The sequence below is a fragment of the Varanus komodoensis genome, unplaced genomic scaffold (genome assembly GCF_004798865.1).
Source record: "Varanus komodoensis strain SLA01 unplaced genomic scaffold, ASM479886v1 scaffold4, whole genome shotgun sequence".
NCBI classification, from domain to species: Eukaryota; Metazoa; Chordata; class Lepidosauria; order Squamata; family Varanidae; genus Varanus; species Varanus komodoensis.
In genome coordinates, this window is record NW_025335941.1 from 26,234,480 (window position 1) to 26,254,600 (window position 20,121).

A 20,121-nucleotide genomic window follows, 5' to 3' on the forward strand; every position below is an offset into this window, starting at 1 on the left:
TATTTTCTAGCATCATCTAGATTATATAAAAGCACTATAGTTATGGATCCACATGTTCCCATCTATTCATTTTATGGATTTAATTTTTTTTTTTGTATTCATGTTAAAAATATAGGGCACTATCCACTCAAATCTATGCAGATGTCCCACTGATTTAATCAGGAAGTTATGCTACAGAAAGTTGGATATAATCTTTGCCTTCTAGTATACAAAGAGGCATCAGTATTGTGCAGCAAATCTAGCTAAGAAATCTAAATTGTTACCTAAGAAACAATTATAGCACTAGCACTTAAACTAATTATAGCATAATGTATAGCATTAGACATAAAATATCAAAGACTTCTTCTACTCGTACATGGAAATAAAAATGTTTCCTGGTGTAATTACAGAATATAACAGTATTTAAAAAACATGCATTATATGTGGTTTCTTGTATTTACATTTGCAAAACATATATAGTACTGACTTGAGAATTTTGATCTACATTTAAAAACACAATCATTAGCTGTTTTAAGAAGCCTTCTTGAAATTGCTAAACACACAAAACCAAGTATGGCCTTTGTTTTCTTTGGAGCATAACCAACAAGTTGGACTTGCCCATATACTTAATTATAAATGCATTGTATCTTCCTGGAATACTCTTTAACCTCTTCCCAGTGGATTTGGAGATACGATCACAGTTTGTAGCGACAGTAGGTGGTTTCATGTGACACAGCATGACAAGTCTCTTTTTAAAACTATTCTTGGTCTGCTGTATCATCCAAACACCTCTGTAGTATTTCAGTGGTACATCTGTATTTGTTTGTTTTAAGAAAGCACAAACAGTATAGTTTCCATAATTTCTCAGTGCCATGGTGGCTTGTTTGTCATTGTGTTGCTGGAAAACACAACTCATCATGGTACCAGAAGCAGAGAGCTGCATAGCAAGAGAGGTAGGATTGGGAGAGTGCCACTCAGATGATTTCCCTGCTGCCCCCGGCACACCTGAGGGATGCCCCTCATATACATGAGCCCAAAGGTGAATCAGCTGAGTGGTCCTATTGAAGACTACACTGCTGAGCTGGTTTCCCTACCAGTCGCCCACACATATCAGAGCCTGGTAGCAAAACCAGCCTGAGACAGTGGGAGGAATAAGAATCAGCTTGGTGGTGGATGCTTGGTCCAGAGCTGTGGCACTTAGCTGATCCCCCCTCCCCATTGCTTGGGCATGAATCAGGCAACCAGACAATCAGGCAGTGCACTTAGCTGATACCCTCCTCCCCCAGTGCTCTCTTCAGGAGCAAGAGATGAGGGTACTCAATCACATCCCTCTTCTCTGCTTCATTGTAGGGCATGGGCCCTGTTTGTGCAGCAGAGACTGCTTGACAGACACAGAGAGCCAAACTTGGCCCACTATTGTGGCTATCAAAGAAAGGAGCCTCATTTCTTACTGTAGTGTCTCCTGGAATACCTGAGAAGAAAAGGTATACCTGGAAGGGCTGAGAAGAAAAGAAATCGCATGAGTGAGTAGAGATACTCAATGTCTGTCAGGAACTTCAAGGTGAAAAACTGTGAACTGCCTTAAGCATGCAAGGTTGCCTGTTTTGGCATGTTAACCCACGCCTTTAACTCTTTCCTCAGAAACAGTGATGGGACAGGAACAGAAATTTGAAAACAGATCCTATACAAACAGAGAATACTGACTTTTTCATTTTAATCAAATATAATAAATGAATTGGTTATGCAGGGAACTGTATAAAACTATTTAGTACTAGATGGTAAAGATTGTTTATTGCTCTTTTTTTCTCTAACCTTCCAGAGTTGTTGTGATTCTGTGACATAATAAAAAAATCAGAACTATATTAAAGCTTTGAACATGGAGGAGTCATTAAGTCATAAAGTCATCAAGATATGACATTAGTTTTAGTTCACTATTCAAATAAACTGGTGGAAGCAAAATGGAATACATGGTGGATTAAATCATACTAATTTGCTCTGTGACACACACACAAGAACTGCTGATAGACTGCACAAAAATTAAATAGGAATATAAATATAGTGGAAAATGAGTTCAACAAGGCAAGATTAGAGCAGGTGCACTCTAGGATATGAAATGCTATTAAAAAGATCTTTAAGAACTCACAAGCAATCATTACATTAGCACACTTGGGTCTGTAGCTCTTGCTCTTTAAGGCTGTCTTCGGATGACATAAGTGTCCAATGGTTGCCTCACCCCCACCCACCAAAATCCATTTGCTGTGGACACAGACCACACACACCTTCCTTCCTCACTGATGTACAGACAGATAAAAGCTTAGCTGTGGTTTAAGAAGCATAACTTTACAACGCCTTAGTGACTCAGATGCAGGGTGCAAATTTGAATCAGAAGCATGGCTTGTAGTGAACTTCCTAAATATCTGTGCTGACAACATCTTTATCAACAAGTAATTGTTGCGGCCATCTGTCTAGCTACAAAAAGCCCCCACTCCACTAAGATGGACATCTCCATTGCTGTACCTACCACCTATCTGTCCCAGAAGCTGAGTGAAGTTCTTAGAAAATTGTTAACTTTTTCCTGGCTTTTGGAACATACTGAACTCAGCAACTGTGTTCATTTACTCTGGGTCCACTTTGAAGCTGTACAAATACCAAATTAGTCCCAGTTGTCAAGCAGCAGCATCAGTCCAATCGCCTAAGAAGTCCAAGCTGTGTTGAGATAATGTGACTGGGGACCACATCAATCTAGCAGGGCTGGACCAAGATATTTCACTGCCTGAGACCAAAAATCTTACAATTATTCCTTTCCCCCCTTGACTGTCGTAGTAATGCATGAATGACACATTAGCTAATAATTTACTGTCCTTCCATTATCTGAAGTGGGCACCTCATTCAGATGATATGACAAAACCTGGATTGTAACTATCTTTCAGAAAGCCAAATGCCTAAGTTCCAAAGTGAAGCCATCTTAATTGATGAAAAGGGCTAAAGAAGTTCAGCCTGTAACTCAGATATTAAGTGTGTAATGCTGTCAGACTGACATTCTGGAGATAGTGGCTTAGGTCACAACCATTCATTTATAGTAATCTCCAGCCGGCAGGTTAGAAGGAACTATGGGTTCATTATTTTTCCCCTCCAATATCTCCTTGCTTGCTTTCTCTCCTTTTTTGCAATTTTAACTAGTTGGATCCCAGAGCCCATCTAGGTGACTCACCATGGCTTCACCTCTCCCCTTAAACATCCACCCTCATCTTCTTTCCCCTGAAACACACACCTCTTATCCAAATCCAGAACAATAACCTTGGAAGAGTTGCTGACTAGTATCTTTTGTTACGTTTTTTTCAAATAAAATGGAGAATCTTCAGTGTCTTATGGCCCAAGTTATTCTCCAGATCGTGATTTAATTTCTGTTAAAACAAAACCAAAACACAAGTTATCTAGTGTGGTTGGAAATAGTATTCTGTATCAACCTGAAAGTGCAATAAAAGTGTAACCCCTAAACATATTGTGGACCTTGGTCTCTCACAAATGAAGGAACCCACTGAAGGCTATACCACCAACTGTGCAAGAACAGCATTGACTTCACCAAGAGCTCTCTTCCTGAAGTTTCCCCATACTGGAACTCATCGACACAAGCAGATATTGTGAAACTGAAACTCTGCTACGCAGTCCTGCCAACTACTAATTCCTGACACAGAGATTACAGTCATCAAGTCTGTGATCCTCCCAGCATGTCTGTTCTGCCTTGTCAGGTCCCTCTGTCCCACATGCTCAGCTGTCTTATACATAGTAGCACTAGACACTAGTTCCTTCCCTTTTGGATGTGCACCTTAATGTGGCAAGAGGGGCTGAAAATGACAGAAAAGCCAAGAGCAATGCTGCATGGAGGCTGTTAGGCTGGCTTCTCACTAGGGTCACCCAAAGCAGTATAGTTCAAGCTGAGACAATAGACTAAAGTGCATTTACTCTCATCAGGAAAGTAAAAGGATGCTTCTAAAGGTGAGGGGGATGGAGAAACTCCTGAAGCTTTTGGGGAGAGAGTATACTTGAAGGCAATGCAAGTGAAAATTCTTTTCCAAACAAAAGCTGCAACACTTAAGCTAATTATGGTTACTACTGTGCTGAAGAAGGCAATAGTAAATCAGGATCTTACCTTCAATATCTCTTACCCTGAATCCCCCATGATGAAACAATCTGAAAGGAAACAAGAGATAGTGCCAGAAGATAAGTTTCCCTGAGTGGAAGGAGTCAAACCAGCCACTAGAGAAGGACAAAAGACAAGTATGACTAGCATTGTCATTAAAGACATGACTAGATCAAAGCTGAAAGGAAGACTGGTGTCTGACATACATAGAGGTGAAAGGAAAGTTTGGTGATATATGGCACATACAATTGAAACAAGGCAAAGTGTGAATCATAAAGCAAGAGATGGGATGCTTAAACAACACAGTACTTGGTGTGATCACACTAAAGTGGACTGGAATGGAACATTTTCAGTCAGACAAACACAGTATTTTTTGCTGGAAATGACAAACTCAGAAGGCATGGCAAGATGCAGTACAGGTAGCAAGGAGCTTTACTGCAAAGTCCAACTGAAGTTGGATTCCAAAAAGGAAGAGGCACTTATTGCAAATATGTGTTGGCTACTGGAGCTTACCCAAGAATTTCAGAAAAACAGTCTATTCCTTAGATATTAGAGCAAAGCCTTTGGCCGTGTAGACCATGAAAAGCCATGGATGAAAGAAACAGGTATGCTTCAGCACTTGATCATCCTGTTGGGTAACTTGCATCATGGACAAGAAGCTGCTTTTAAGCCAGCATATGTTGAAACAGAAAGGTTTCTGTGGGCAAAGGCATCAGACAAGGGTATACTTATTCCTATCTGTATGCATGACATATCATAAGGAAAGCTGGTTTACGATTAGAGATGAAAATTGGTAGATGTGATAATTAATTTAAGATAAGCAGATAATACCAAATTACTGGCAGAAAGCAGCAATGAATTGAAATGCCTCCCAAACAGAACTGCAGCTGAACATTCAGAAAATAAAAGTCATGACTACAGAAGAATTGCACAACTTTACTGTAATAATGAAGAAATGGAAATTGTGAAACATTTTGGATACTTTGGTTTAATCATCCATTCAAAGGGAGACTGCAGCCAAGATATTTGAAGAAGGCTGAAATTTTGAAGGGCACCAATGAAGCAACTGGAAAAGATCAAGTATATGGATGTTCATTGGAGGCCATGAGCCTTCAATCATCCACACCATTGTATTTCCAAATGCTAGATATGGTGGGGCATGCTGGACAGTGAAGAAAGTTGACAGGAAGGTAATGGATGCTGCAGGTATCTGGACTGACAGAAAGTTGGATAAATGGGTCCTTGATCTGATCAATCCAGAACATTTCATTTCCTGGAAGCAAAAGTTGCCAAACTGAAGCTGTTGTACACTGGGTGCATCATGAGAACGAAAGACTCACTGGAGGAAACAATAATGCTAGTGAATGTTGGGAAGACCCACTGTGAGAAAGTTTGATTCCATAAGGAAAGGCACAGCCTTGAATTTACAAAAGCTGAACAGGGTCACCATAATTTGAAGATGACTGCATATTACGATAACAACAACTAACTAGTTAGTTTAAAATGTGCTGGGGAAAACGTTTTTAAAACATACACACAGAGACCTATATAGGCTGTGCTGAAAACTTAGCTAGTGTGTTATGCTAGTGCACTATGCTAAAAAGACAGGTATAAAACTTGCCAAATAGATCATTATTTTAAATGCTGTTGTAGATGTTATGTTAACATTTTTCCATAATAGAATTTTTGTTAAAAGCCCTAACCCTACCCAGGTATTATTTTCTTCAGGTCAAATTCTTATGAAGAGTGAGCATAGCCCCATGAGCTGGCCATTATTACCCCAGCGTCTGCTCCCTTGCCTGCCCCACTTACTCTCACTGTCCATAGCTGCTTGTCTGTAAACAGGAAGTCCACTGGATATATATGAGTTCTCCTCATGGCTGGGAACCCTGTGAAAACAAATTGAACAAACTGTTGGAGTATATATTTATCAATGAAAGACTCCCTAGAATCTTGCTAGGGAGAGCAGGAGGCAGAAGAAAAGGAAGACCAAACAAGAGATGGATCAACTCCATAAAAGAAACCACAGCTTTGAATTTAGAGCTGCTAAGCAGGGATATTGCTGTCATGCATAGGGTCAGCATAAGTCAAAACCACAATGGCATATGCCAACGACAACATATATGAATGGCTATCAGCTGTGTTAGCTAAATAGGAGCTCTAGGTTGTAAAGCAGTATGCTACTGTCCGCCTTCATGCCATACTCTTCATACCATACTGTTCTTCCCTGTTGGAAAGCTGGCTATAGTTGGAAACAAGAGGCTAACTAGATGGATCCTTGGTCTTATCTAGCAAGGCTGTTCTCATGAAGGATGCATGCAAAGCAAAGGATGCGGGTAAGGCTTCCCTTAGCAGGCTTAACAAAATCATAGGATTCTGATCTATAGTTAGCATAAGCCAGGGGTAAGAGATTTAAAGAACACCTAAACATCTGGAATCTTGTTTGTCTGTTTTTATACCACCCAATAGCTGAGGCTTCTGGGCAGTTTAAAATGATTTAAAAAATTAAAATACATATATGATCACACATAGCAATTTCAGTTGAATCAGCATAGGAGCATAGCAGCTGTACAGAATAAAATGCAATATTAAGAACTGTGGATAAAACGGAAAACAAGTAAAATGTTGAGAAAATAAAAAAGGTTTCACCTGGCACTGAAAAGAACACCAAGTAGCTTATTCCACTACCACGGTACCACAACTGGAAAGGCCCTCTTCCTGTAGCCACCCTTCCTTTGGAAGGGGCTCCTACAGAATGACCCCTGAAGATCATCTCAGGGTCGAGGTATGTACACATGGTGAGGTGATACTTCAGATACTTCGGTGCTGGTTATTACCTATAAAGCCCTAAACGGCTTGGGACCTGGATACCTAAATGAACACCCTTTTCCCTATTTTCCCTCCCACCCCCTGAGATTGGCAGCAGAAGCCATCCTCCAGAAACCCTCTGTGAAAGATATTAGGAGACAGAGTACCCGGAGGAGGGCCTTCTCTGCAGTGGCGCCCCGTCTATGGAATGCGCTCCCCAGAGAGGTCTGCCTGGCACTGTCATTATATGTTTTTCAGCCGCAGGTTAAGACGTTTTTATTTAATCAATATTTTAATAAGTTTTAATATTGAATTTTATTACCATATTTTAATTACAGCCAGAGTGGGTCGTCAATTTATTTATATTATTTTGTTATGTATTTTGGAATTCTATTTTTGTAAGCTATCCTGAGGCTCTCGCAAAGAACGGCATACAAATATCTTAAATAAATAAATAAAAATAAAATATAACCTGGCCCTAATCCATTTAGGGCTTTGAATCTCATGGAAGGGAGAGAATTTAATGGCAAAAGAAGTGATATGAAAGAGCAATGCAGTTAAAGTACCACACAGTTTGTTAAATACTGTTGACAATCTATTGTTTTCATTCACTGTACCTTTATGTCATTGGCTTCATTGGTTTGGTTTTATGATGCTCTTTTTTGATCTTGATCTGTGTGAGCACCTAAACAGATTTAGTTTTTGTAACATATAACATGATCATTTATCCCATAAGCAAAGACCTCCAAAGGGATTTATCTTTACTAGTTATCAAGGAGTAAATAGGAAGACCTCACAGAATTCTAATATATTGCTAGTGGGTTTGTCTTTTTCTTTAGCAATGTTTAACTTGGTATTGATTACTCAACACATTTTTGCAAGTTTGAAAAAGACCATTTCAAGTGTAAAAGCAAGATATTTAAAAAACTGTATGTAGATCAAGCTTTGACACTCAAGGACTCCAAAGGAGAGACAGCAGGTGTATATTTAAGCATTCTCAGAACTTTCAATCAAGTATTTAAAGAGCTGAACACAAAGGGATTAAGGATATTAGCTTTCTTGAAAGTACCTAATTGAATTCAGCAATTCATATTATTTCTGAGAACTAAATAAAGCTTTTCTAATGAGTATTCATGCCGTGTAATAATAGGAGATATTTTTGCGGAGAGAGTAGAATGCAGGAAAACAAGAACATTTTTAAAATGAAGACTTTACATTGTATGTGCCTCCTCCATCTTTCAATATGGTTTTAATTTCTGCAAGATGTGTGTACTTTATTCCCTTTAAATAAAATTAGCCATTATATGATTATCAAATGGTATTGCTTATTACCTCTGATAAGCACCTCATGTGAATGTTTCAGGGCCAGAATTGGTCTGCTAGATTCGGAAGATTCTGCCTACCATTCAAGTTGCTTGAACCATATCCTTTTTATAAATTGTTTAGTTTTAAATCAAAACCAGAAGCATCTAGGAAACTGATAAGAAAGACATGAAAGGAATAACTTTCCTCCTTCAGACCCACTCAGTGTTTGGGATAGCAAAAATGGATCTGCATCTTTGAGAGCATGTTTTTCTGACTTTATTAAAATCTTCATAGCATATTATTTCCTTTCCTTTCCGAAAGCAGAAAGATCTGACCCAGTTGTTCACAGTCCCTTTGTGAAAAGCACAGACCCAGTTAGTTAATGAGTATTCATCTAATCTAAATGTCCTAGTACACTACATGGTTCCTGACCAGCTGATATTGAGCATCCTTTTGCATTCTGTAATGCATTTAATTGTGAAACAATATCACTTTTTTGGAAGTTACAGAAGAACCATTAAGAAACTTCTTTCTCCAGCCATGTTGCTTATTTGCAGCTGCAGATATGCTATTTTTGTTCCCAGATATGAAAATCATGATTTTTCTGAATTCTTACACTCATTTGGTATAATAGCAAGACACATCTGTAATGCTGAAAGCTCAGCTGAATCTAAAGTAGGTTTGCAGCAGCCCATGCCAATGTATCTAGATACTTCTTTGACTTCTAAGCAGTCCTTTTTTAATGAAGAAAAGGGTAACTCTTGGGCTATGTTTCTTTGGGAGCAATTAAATGGCAATGAAAAGTATTAAAATGGTGAACAAACTCTATTCTGTTCTACTGTATTTTACTCTACATGCCTTGCTTATCTGTAGGTTATAAGATGTTCTAAATCTGCATCATTTTTCATTGGCTTCATTTTCTCAGATTTGTTCTTTGCTTTGTATAGCTGTTGCAGAATGCTATCCATGAAGCAACCGCAATTGGATATACTTGGTTGGATCAAACTGAGTGAGAGGGAGCCAACGATTTAAATGAACACTAGTACTGAGGCAGTGTTAATCAAGACAGAATAACTTGATGGAGTCAAGAGGTTCATCTGCAGAAAGCCCTTTTTACATGCAGGTTTAGTGTCAAGTGGTTTTTTTTTTTTTTTAATGACAATAACAATTTTGGGATTTTTTTTCTCAATCAGGTAGTCACCAAATCTACAAATGATTTGTCTCTCATTCGATTGAAGTCTTCCAGGCAGAAAAATAACTTCTTTCTCGCCAAATGTTAAATGACAATCTACATCTTCTGGCCACTGCTTAACATCAGATATTCATGCTCATTTGAGTAAATCAGCATCCTTTTTTGCAATAGATACCTTTTGATTTTCATAGAAAGCCATCTGACAAATTGGAAGATCTTCTTTTTTAAAATTCTTTCTGCAGAGACTAATACCTTTGAAGGTCAGAGTTTTTGATGTGATGGCATTTTCATAATATGGTCAATGACATTCCTTTCTGTCTTCAGATATGTTAACTATATTTTCTATCCTTTTGCTGGCTTTGTATAAATCCATGTCACATTCTTGTAAATCTAGGCTCAGTTCTAACAGTTTTTGGAAGGCATCACACATTACTCCTAACCAAGTCTAGTAGAAATTTAACTGAAGTTATCTTCCTTTGTACAACTTTATATATGACTTTCTTTATTACTTTTACACTCATTTCTAAGCTAAAAGTGAAGCACCAAAGCTTCATAACCTTCCCATACAGGGGAATTTGATCTGAACCTGGTCGCTACCCATTGTGTACTTAATATTCTTCCAATTATTTGTAATTTTAATTCCAGCAACTTTACACATTCAAATAAATCTCAACTTTTTTGGAGTTGGGGTGCAGTATGCTACAAAACATATGACTGTCAATGAAAGATTTGAATCAATTGATTATAGGGACGGTATGTATAATGTCATGGATAATTCCAATCTATGGCTGACATAGTGCCATACAATAACAGAGAAAAATCTATATTTCAACAATTACTTAACTCCAGCATGATCTTCTAGCATCACAGTTAGGAGAAAAAAAAGTGGCTTTAATCTCAATAAAGGAAGTAAAGTGGCTTACAACTCTAGAGAAAAATGTCTGCTAAAATCATTGTGAGAGAGAGTAATTTTCAGCCCTTCCTCCAAGATAATAATATCTTAGAATAGTAGAATTGGAAGATGCCTATAAGGCCATCAAGTCCAACTCCCTAGGTGGTCAAAGAAACCAGCATTAATAGCCCAAGTTATACCAAAGGTATTTAAACACAGTGCAATCATACACACACACATACTCCAAAATATTTCTCTTGAGCTGAATAATAGGTAAGGCTTGAGTAAGGCTTGACACAAACACAAAAACCTCACCTATTAAAAAATCAACCCCATATGGCAAAAATATATCAAACTAACAACCTGTTAGAACTGGAAGTATTGACTTTCATAACGTGCAACCAGCCAAAGTCCAGCCTAAAATGGGAAGGTCATAGGAGGAGTTCTCCCTGCAATATTAGTTGTTCTTGCATTATGCAATGCTTATGAATTAGAATTCAGACTTAACTAAAACAAAATTTTCTTCAGAAATTTAGTTAAGAATGTGTGAAGGGGCTTTCAGGACTGAGTGGGCCAGCTACAACAGCTGCTGATTGAAGTTTGGTCCTGATTTAAAGTGCTGGCGCTAACATTCAAAGCCCTAAATAACTTGGGGTCAGTTATATGAAGGATTGCCTCCTCCATATGTACCTCCCCAAACCCTAAGGTAATCTTCAGGGGTCCTTCTGTGGGAGCCCCTTCCAAAGTAGGTGAGGAGGGTGGCTACCAGAAGGAGGATCTTTTCATAGGAGTAAGAAATGTTTTCTTTAGATGTATTCAGGGGAGACCATAGAAATTTATGTTACAGACCTTTCTAATAAAGTTAGGTCATATGAATTTGAACATGAGCTGATGGGCTAATTAGACACTGTTTTTTGTAGTTTAACTGATAATCAGGTCAGAGCAAGGTTATTGCACGAAATGGACTTTGCTGCAATGAATAGTGATTATTCACAGGGCTAATGAAAGCTATGCTTCCCAAATGAAAGTGTTAACAAGCCGTGAAAGAATAGAAGTACTTCTAATTAAAAATGAATATCAAATGCAAAATACCAAAAGAAGATGGATTGTAGAGCTCCAGGTTTGTTGGGATGGGAGACGAAAGGGGCAAGCAAACACCACCCATATTGAAGCCAAACCAGGTGGTTAGGTTTGTTAGGTTTGCTGAGTTACAGAGAAACCTTATGTTCAGTTTGTAAGTTTGGTGTTTTGTAAGCTCATGCACTACAGTGATCAGATTCTATGGCCCAACATGCTTTAGAGGCAAACAAGCTGTAAGAGATCTGTTTGAATAGAGGAATTTGTGGACTCAGTGCAACTTACATTACTGACACAGATTGATAACTTGGCAAAAATCCCATTGTTAGGACTGATCAATGAATGTTACTATTTCCAAATAGAATGTATGTTGGCAAAGGTGAAGAAATTTAAATAGGAATTATTGATTCTGCAAGGAATAGGCAAGAAAACTTTAGAACAAATGAACCTAACTCTTGAGAAAAAATTACAAAAGGACTTCTTTTAAAATATATTTATTGTTTGAATCTTCTGATGCATCCTAACACAGCTGAAGGAGAGACTTGCATAAATTAAATGGATTTTATAGAAGATGAATGCTAAAACTTAACTCCCAGACAAACAGGATGTATCAGATTAGCATTTTTGGAATGCGCTCCCCAGAGAGGTCCGCCTGGCGCCGTCATTATTTGTTTTTCGGCGCCAGGCGAAGACCTTTTTATTTAAGCAGCATTTTAAATGTTAATATTATTGAATTTTATTTGGCCAGGGCAGCTTATTTTATTCTACTGTATATATTTTAATTGTTATTGTTTTAATTTATTGTGTATTTTATTCAATGTTGTGAGCCGCCCCGAGGCTTCGGCAAGGGGCGGCATAGAAATGTTTTAATAAATAAATTAAATAAATTTACTGGTAGGAATCAGACCTACATCTCTCCACTCATCATACCATATATGGCAACTGGAGTCATCTTGTGGGTACATGTGTAACCATTACATTCTTTAGCTGAGTGTCTGTCCCCTTCCTTCCATCACTGTATTAACTGCAGATCAGCTTGATATAAGAACAGTTGTAATCACCTGTATACTAGTTATAGTTAGTGGTAGTGATGGTTATACTATGTCAGATAGCAAGTGCTGATGGGTGTCTGACTGTTGTTAAGCATTAAGCTAAATGCCTGTGTATTTTTATTACCATGACAACTGTAAGAACCAAGTTTTTGATAAAAGAGGCATATGTTTAAAGTTCATACATTGATACAGAAAGTATTGAAAAGAGAGAAAATTTCAAGATATGAAATGTAAATATATTCTAATATATATTTTAAATATTTCTTGGGTCAAAGTTGTTTTTGCAGTATATTAAAGGATACAAACGTCTATCCACGGTCTGCCTTCTTAATGCCATCTGTATTCTCTAAAATGGTATTTCATCATTCCTGTTTTCTGTATTCTATTTTTCCTCATACTAGTGAAATGTTCATCAGTATGAAATTCAGTGCATGTGTGAAGGTCAGGACTTTCTATCATAGGCTGAGATGTTGTGCCTTTTCTTTGTGTATTGGTATGCTTTGCACAACTATGAGGCCCCTGTAAGTGAAGACAACCAATCAATGACAATGTGGGGACCATATCTGCCCATATAGGAACATTTCCCCCTGTATTGATAGGGTAGTTTCCAAGTGTCTTCAAGAGATAATCAGGGGAGAGGATAATCCCCATGACATAGACAATATTCCCTTATCCCAGTCTTCCCTAACCTGGTACTCTCCAGATGTCTTGGACTTCAACTCCCATCACCCCCAGTCACCATGGCTAATGGTCAAGAATCCTGGGAAATGCAGTCCATGACATCTAGTGGACATTAGGTTGCAGAAGGCTGCTGTACTCAGCTGTGTCCCAGAAGGTAGCATGTTTACTTACTTCCACAGAAGTTGATTGGAGCACCAAGAACTTAGTCAGTTCTATTCTGACTGCCCTTTCCTTGCATGATGTACTTGGGTTCCATTTCTGTTACAAAATGAGAACTACTAGAGTGTCAAAGCTAATTTCATCAAACAGAAATTGCATTTTAAAGTTTAACACGAATTATATACTGTTGTATGGTAATTTATTTAATGTCATTATCAAAATGGCTTGATAACTTTAAAAATAAGGCAAGCCAAATGGAATAGTCTGTTTTAGCAGATAAATGCTGTTGCATCCTCTGTAATGCCCATGAAATGTATTTTATTTAAAAGCCTACTAAGGAAGTTTTATTATGATTTTAGATTACTTCAGCAGTAAATATGCTTATTTCAATGTACCCTTAATGCAGTCATTTTTTTTCTAAAAGCATTCACAAAGATCTACAAAGAAAGAATTGCATGGAGTGCTTGTTATTCATTTCCCATTTCCCCCATTTCTCAATTCATTTTTGTATTGTACCTTTTATGTTCAAATTTGTAAATCTTAGCCATGCACTCCAAGCAATTTGTGTAGCAATGTAAGGATATCTTTATTTTCTACTTGGACTCAGCTATTGCTCATGCAGTGATTTAAAATACAGCTTCCACCACACAGCACCACTGAGTAAGATTATGAGGTCCAGCACCATTTCAGTGATTACTGAATAGTTAACAAATTTTGTCACAAGCCATTGCTGACATCACCTGTACTAGTAAGTGAATAGCTACATCACCTGAGTATATCGCTTGAACAACTACAAGCTACTCAACAGCATGATGCCTTAGACAGCAGTACCTTAGAGGTAGTTCTGGTGTTTCCTCTGCCACATTATGATGCCCTTTACTCACCCATCTCTGTTCAGTGATGTGCAGTGGCAGAAGCTAGTGGTCCACCAAAACGCACTGCACTCATGCTATCATACAGTTTCAGAATTGGCACAAGAGGTCTACTTTGCTTTAGATAATATGCTTTGTACAACTGATATATAATTTTAATATAATTCAACAAATATTTTTTCCAGATATTCCATCAGTTAAAATAATACCTTCTACATTGTGGCCAGAAGAAGGACAATCTATAACTTTGATTTGTGAATCCAAAGGAAAACCACTGTAAGTGATTTAACAAGCAATATATTTTTGTTATTTTCTTTATTTTCCTTTGATTGCAGCCTCTGACTGCAAAGCTGTACTGTTTTTCTCTTGTCCTGGGGTGTAAAGTGATCTCTGGTACAGAAAACCCCTTGAAGCATGTCTTCATTAAGTGCCTATGGAAGACTGGTCTTTTACTTTGTCATTTATTTTAGTTTTGGGAAAGGATTCCTGCTGTGCATTTTTTAAAAGTAAGCTAGTTCAACCTGAAAGGATTGTAGGCTTATTTGCTGTTCATATCGTCAGACTGATGATGGATATGTGTTCTCAAAAGCAAAGCTTCACATCTGATGAAAAACTTTTAAAATCAAGACATTTTCCCCTCCCTTAAAGTGTTGAACTCATTGCTTGCTTTGGTTGTTATTTACATGGTAATTGGAAATTTAATGATATATGCAAATTATCTTTTCAACCATATCACTTTTAAAAATAGCATTAAGAGCATGAAGCTGTATATGTACAAGATTCACTAGGAACTTGTTTACTTATTTCTTCAAACAAACAAATGTTAAACCCATCCTAGACTATTAAGATTATTGGACAAAACCTGCTGTTTGATGATAGAATTCAAAATGCTTCCCCTGTATTAAATTAAATGCTCTCTAAACATATATTTTCTTTTAAATATTTATTTATGGTATATTTTTGTGAACACCCCTTAACCAAGCCATTAAAATACAAATATTACATGACTAGACTTGTTTGAGACACATCCCCCTATGCATGTCTACAGCCGCTTTCCCCTGTCCAGGGATAAAACCTGTCCAGAATACTAATCACACAGATATTTAGCTGAAGTGGTCTGGGACTTCACTGTGGATTTGATTCTATTCTGCTGAATGATAGGCTATTAGTCTGGTAGAGCTGGGCTAGAAACTAGGATGTTAGCAGCATGTTATACATTGGTACCTCAGTTCACGAAAGCCTTGGTTCACGACCGAATCGGGTTGCGAACAAAAATTTCATGAAGATTTTGACTTGGGTCCTGAACTCCACATTGGGTGGTGACCAAGATTGCAGCCATCTTCCCACCCCCCCCACCCCGAGTGGGGAGATGGCCACAATCACAGTTGCATTCATTCAGGAAAGACATGCATGATTGTGCTGTGCTGTGCTGCACCTGTCTTTCCTGCAGGAGCACTCCCATGATCACACATGTCTTCCCTGCATGAACGTAACTGCGATCGTGGCCGTCTCCCCACTTGGGGGGTGGGGAGATGGCCACGATTATGCTGGTTGTGGCGAGGAAACCTATGGAATTCACTCCCCAAAGAGGTCTGCCTGGCACCGTCGTTACTGGTTTTTCGGCGCCAGGTAAAGACCTTTTTATTTAAACATCATTTTAATTGTTAAAATATATGATCTGGCCAGGGCAACTTTCTTCTTCCTTCTCTTTTCTCCTCCTATATTATTTATTTACTTATTTTATACTGATAATTTTAATTTTATATTATTATGTTCATAACTCAGTGTATTTTTTGTATTTCTGTATTTAATGGTAATTTATTATGTTCTATTGTATTTCAATGTATTTTATTGTGTTGTAAGCCGCCCCGAGGCTTCGGCAAGGGGTGGCATAGAAATGTTATAATAATAATAATAATAATAATAATAATAATAATAATAATAATAATGGCCAAGATTGCACCCATCTTTCCTGCAGAAGCGTGCCCATGCTAGGATTTCTTTGAGAAGCACCACCCCAACATAGCTGTAACGAACAGAGTGTTGAATCTTGTGAACGATAACGTGGTCTCTTATTTCCAGAGGGTTGTGCAGTGAAGGAAAAAAGAAGTGACTGTAGACAGATGTTTCACTGAAATTGACTCTGCAGCTAAGAGACAAAGAAGAGAGGAAACCCCTGAAAGAGAGCTCCCCAATGCCCTTATGGAGGGGGACTCTCCCTCAAAACAATAACCTCCCCCCCTCACCTAGGTTAGTGTTCTCCACTGTACTGTACAGTACTTTGTTACTTTACAAAGTAAAGTAACAAAGTAACAACAATGTATTGTTTCAGATTTTTCTGATTTAAAAAATAGTTACAGAATGGATTAGCCTTATTTACATTGAATCTTATGGGGAAATTTGACTTGGGTCACAACCAGAGTCATGGAATGGTACCACTGTACTTTAATGAAGTATTGTTTCATAATGCCATGTGAACTGCTTTGAGATTTTTGAGATAGGATGCACTAGGAGGCATTGCTAGATAACCCATTTCTGCTCACAGGTACCCAACAGTTTGAACTGAGATTCTGAGAACCAAACTACATATTACTTTGAAAACAGAGCCAGCAGTATTCTTACTCTAAAATAAGTGCTGGGGATGCAGTCTAGATTGGAGCCTTAGTGCGGGCTAAGGGGATTTTAACCTGACAGTTCCATTTCTTAAATTTTAAATGAAGAGATCATATTTTGGCAATGAAAATTATAGACACAGAGGAAGCCATATTGGATCAGGAGCACAGTGAGGCACACAAGGTTAACCCCACCTCCACCTGGCTATCCTAAGGTCCCAGTCCAATTCTAGTCACTTGCATTTACGTTGAAGGAAGAATAAAATAAGAAGATGCATAACTAGCCAAGTGAAGTGGCTCTAAGACAGTTCTAGGGTTAAAAATAAACTTATAAGATAGTGGGATGGTTCTCAAATGAAGAATAGTAAAGAAGAGAATGAAGATTCGCTTTTCCTTCTTACTGAAAGAGAAGGTAATTAATTTTGGGTATATTTTATACTATATCTTTGTAAGGATACTCAGAATCTCAAGATACTCTATAGTCAGTTGATGTGCAGTAGAAAAAGAGAGAGATTAAGCATAAATGATTCGAAAAGGTCTCTTGCCACAGTTTTTTTCATCTCTGGAGATGTCAGAAAACTGTTCACACATTTTGCTAGATCTCTCAGCCAATGTGATTGTATAGAGACACAAATGGGGGTGTGCTGGTGGCCCACGGTATAGGGCTTCAAGATAATTGTGAAGTTACCAGCAGTAAATGGGTTAAATCGTAGCTGTAAAAATTTGACAAAATTAATAAAGGACTAAAAAATAGCAGAACATATACAAGGCAAGCCTGTCCAGGAAAGGTGTTCCATAAGTAGGACTCTGCTCCTTCAAATGATGGAGATTCTTCTAGAACCTCTGCTGATTACATCAGTACCTGGGTAGGTAACTCTCAGAACAGGCCTTCCTTTAAGTACCAAAGGAAAATAATACTGTCAATATCATACTCCTCTAATAAAAATCAATGGTGAAACCACACATGGAATTCTGAGTCATCACTCACCACCCCTCAAAACTGATATTGAAGAGTTGTAAAAGGTACAGAAATGGATAAGCAAAATTATTAAGGGGCTGGAACAACTCTCCTATAAGGGAAGCTTACAATAATGGGGACTGTTAGCTTAAATGAAAGTGAGGATGGGAAGATATGATAGAAGATTATATATGATAGCCTGGAGTCAGTCTACCTTACAATTATAAACATGAGCAGAGGAACATGAGCTGTAGGGTGACATTGCAGTCATGTCCTGCTTATGGACATCTTGCAAACAGCTGGTTGGCCACTCTGTGAATGCAATCCTCAACTACATAAGCCTTTGGTCAAATAGAGAATGGCTCTACTTGGCTATTTCATTAGTTAAGTGGATTTACAAAGCTTCATTTGTGTGGTGAATGCATCTGTGTCGATAATGTGACTACTTACTAGGAAAACTTTTTGGGGAAAATTTGTGTAATAACACAGAATTGAAAATGAACTACCAAGATCTTATTTCATACAAATATAAGAGGCCTCATAAGAGGTTCTGCAGGGAGTACAATGAAGAGGAGGGGTACAAAATTTCCATTATTTGTAGCAGCACAGATCTGAATTTAATTCACGGTATGAAAGAATGCTGGTTGAGAACATGGCACTGTGGTAGCCCCAGCTCTCTGGTTAAAGAGCCACATTTTTACACAAATGTGGAGACTTGCACTGAGCAGGGAATTGACCTGAACACCTTTTTGTCTCCTTCCAACTCTACTATTCTATGAGTCTATGGTAGGAGGCCCATATGTCAATTAAATATGAAAATGCTGCTTATAATTATATTGTACATGACCCATATTTGGGTACTCCTGAAAATATTGTTCTCCCTGTTTCCACATCTAATCTATATTGTTTGATAGAAATGGTTCTGTAACTGAAAGTTGTCTGAAGTAGATATTTTGATCTCTAAATACAGCATGCATAGGCCTAATCAATTAACACCTGCAAGAGAATAATGCATATGCAGCAGCAGTAGTTCAAGAATTCCTTTTTACTGTCTTCTCCCTTTATAGTGGGTGCCCCACTTGTTACAGCTTTCTTGTCATTGTGCACAGAACCATAGCTAGGCCATGCTTATGTTTGACGCGTGCCAGACAAGAGCTAGAATGTGTTCTGTCTATAGCCCTCTTCGAAGCAGGGCTGACTAACAGATACTTGACTGATCAAATAGATGGCTTTTCTCTTCTTTTGTCTTTTTAGGGTACAGTTTTGATTTGATTATTTCTCAGATAGTAGAAAGTCACTCAGAATGTCTTCTCTTGAATTCTTGGATTTTGCATGAGTTCAATGATTTGGGAGCTATTTAGCATGTAATTCCTTTGTGGCTTTTGGTGCCAATAATCAGAAATGGATTCTGCATAAATCTAAGAGCAGCTTCAGTTTGATGTATGGTAGGTGAGTCTATACCCAAAAGCAGGATGAGATAAGCAGATCCTTCAGTGGCAACACATATTTCTAAATATTAAAAATTGAAATGTCTGCCAATTTTAATGCCAAGAGGCTCACACCTTTTAAGCCTGACATATTTTTACAATACCATAGCTTATCTTCAAATATTTTGGCAAGTCAAGTGAGACAGTGAACAAGAAAGTTTTCAAGGTAAGAAGGGCCGTTTAGTACCCTCTGTATTCTGATAAGATGACATAGCTGTGTGAATCATGTATATTCCTGTACTGAGTGAATACTGGAACCTCACGTTGATATGCTAAATCATCTAGCTATCTAGGGGCTGTCAAGAAGCAATTGATTTCAAAATGGCAAAAGCCTCTACCACAACACAGACAGAACTTGTACAGGCATAACCAGAACTGAAGAATCTTGGGATAGGAGAAGGTGAGGCATGAAAGCCTCAGGCTTGCTACAGTGTGTTTCAGTTAATACATCCCATGTTGACTTGTGGTGTGGCATGAAATGTAAACGTGGAATTCGTCAGCTGTTGGAATTTTTATGGTAGAAATTAATTTACACACAGAGAAAGCAGTTAGAATTCAGCCTTGCTTTCTTATTTTATTATGAGGGCTATTTGCAAGCATGCCTACTGCTTTGGCTAAAGGATTTTCTCTGAGCTATGACTGGTAGTTAACGAAGTGCCTCCAAAAGGTGCTTTTGTTTCTACAGTAGTAATATAGTAGAATGTTTGAAACATTCTACAACTATGTTTGAAAATAATTCAGATATATGCTTTAGTATTTCAGCATACCTGTACTATGAGTAGACATTTAGAAAATATTTTCCCTCTCCCAAAATACAATTTTAGAGCATATCCTTAAAGGTGTTTTCTGTTAGAAGTTGCATGGCTGGCAACTTAGTGTGTGCTCCTGCCCTCCTTCCCTGCAGGA

At 38.0% G+C, this 20,121-nt stretch overlaps 1 protein-coding gene across 1 annotated transcript in view; it reads left to right on the top strand.

The window, feature by feature from the left end:
- The window catches only part of CADM2 (cell adhesion molecule 2), a gene marked incomplete at its 5' end in the record, with an annotated part of 180,309 nt that overhangs the window by 74,926 nt on the left and 85,262 nt on the right, over positions 1 to 20,121 (top strand). Inside the window, one exon of the mRNA XM_044442230.1 lies at positions 14,344 to 14,434. Within this exon, the coding sequence (XP_044298165.1) occupies positions 14,344 to 14,434 (91 nt within the window). The remainder of the gene's footprint in view (positions 1 to 14,343; positions 14,435 to 20,121) is intronic.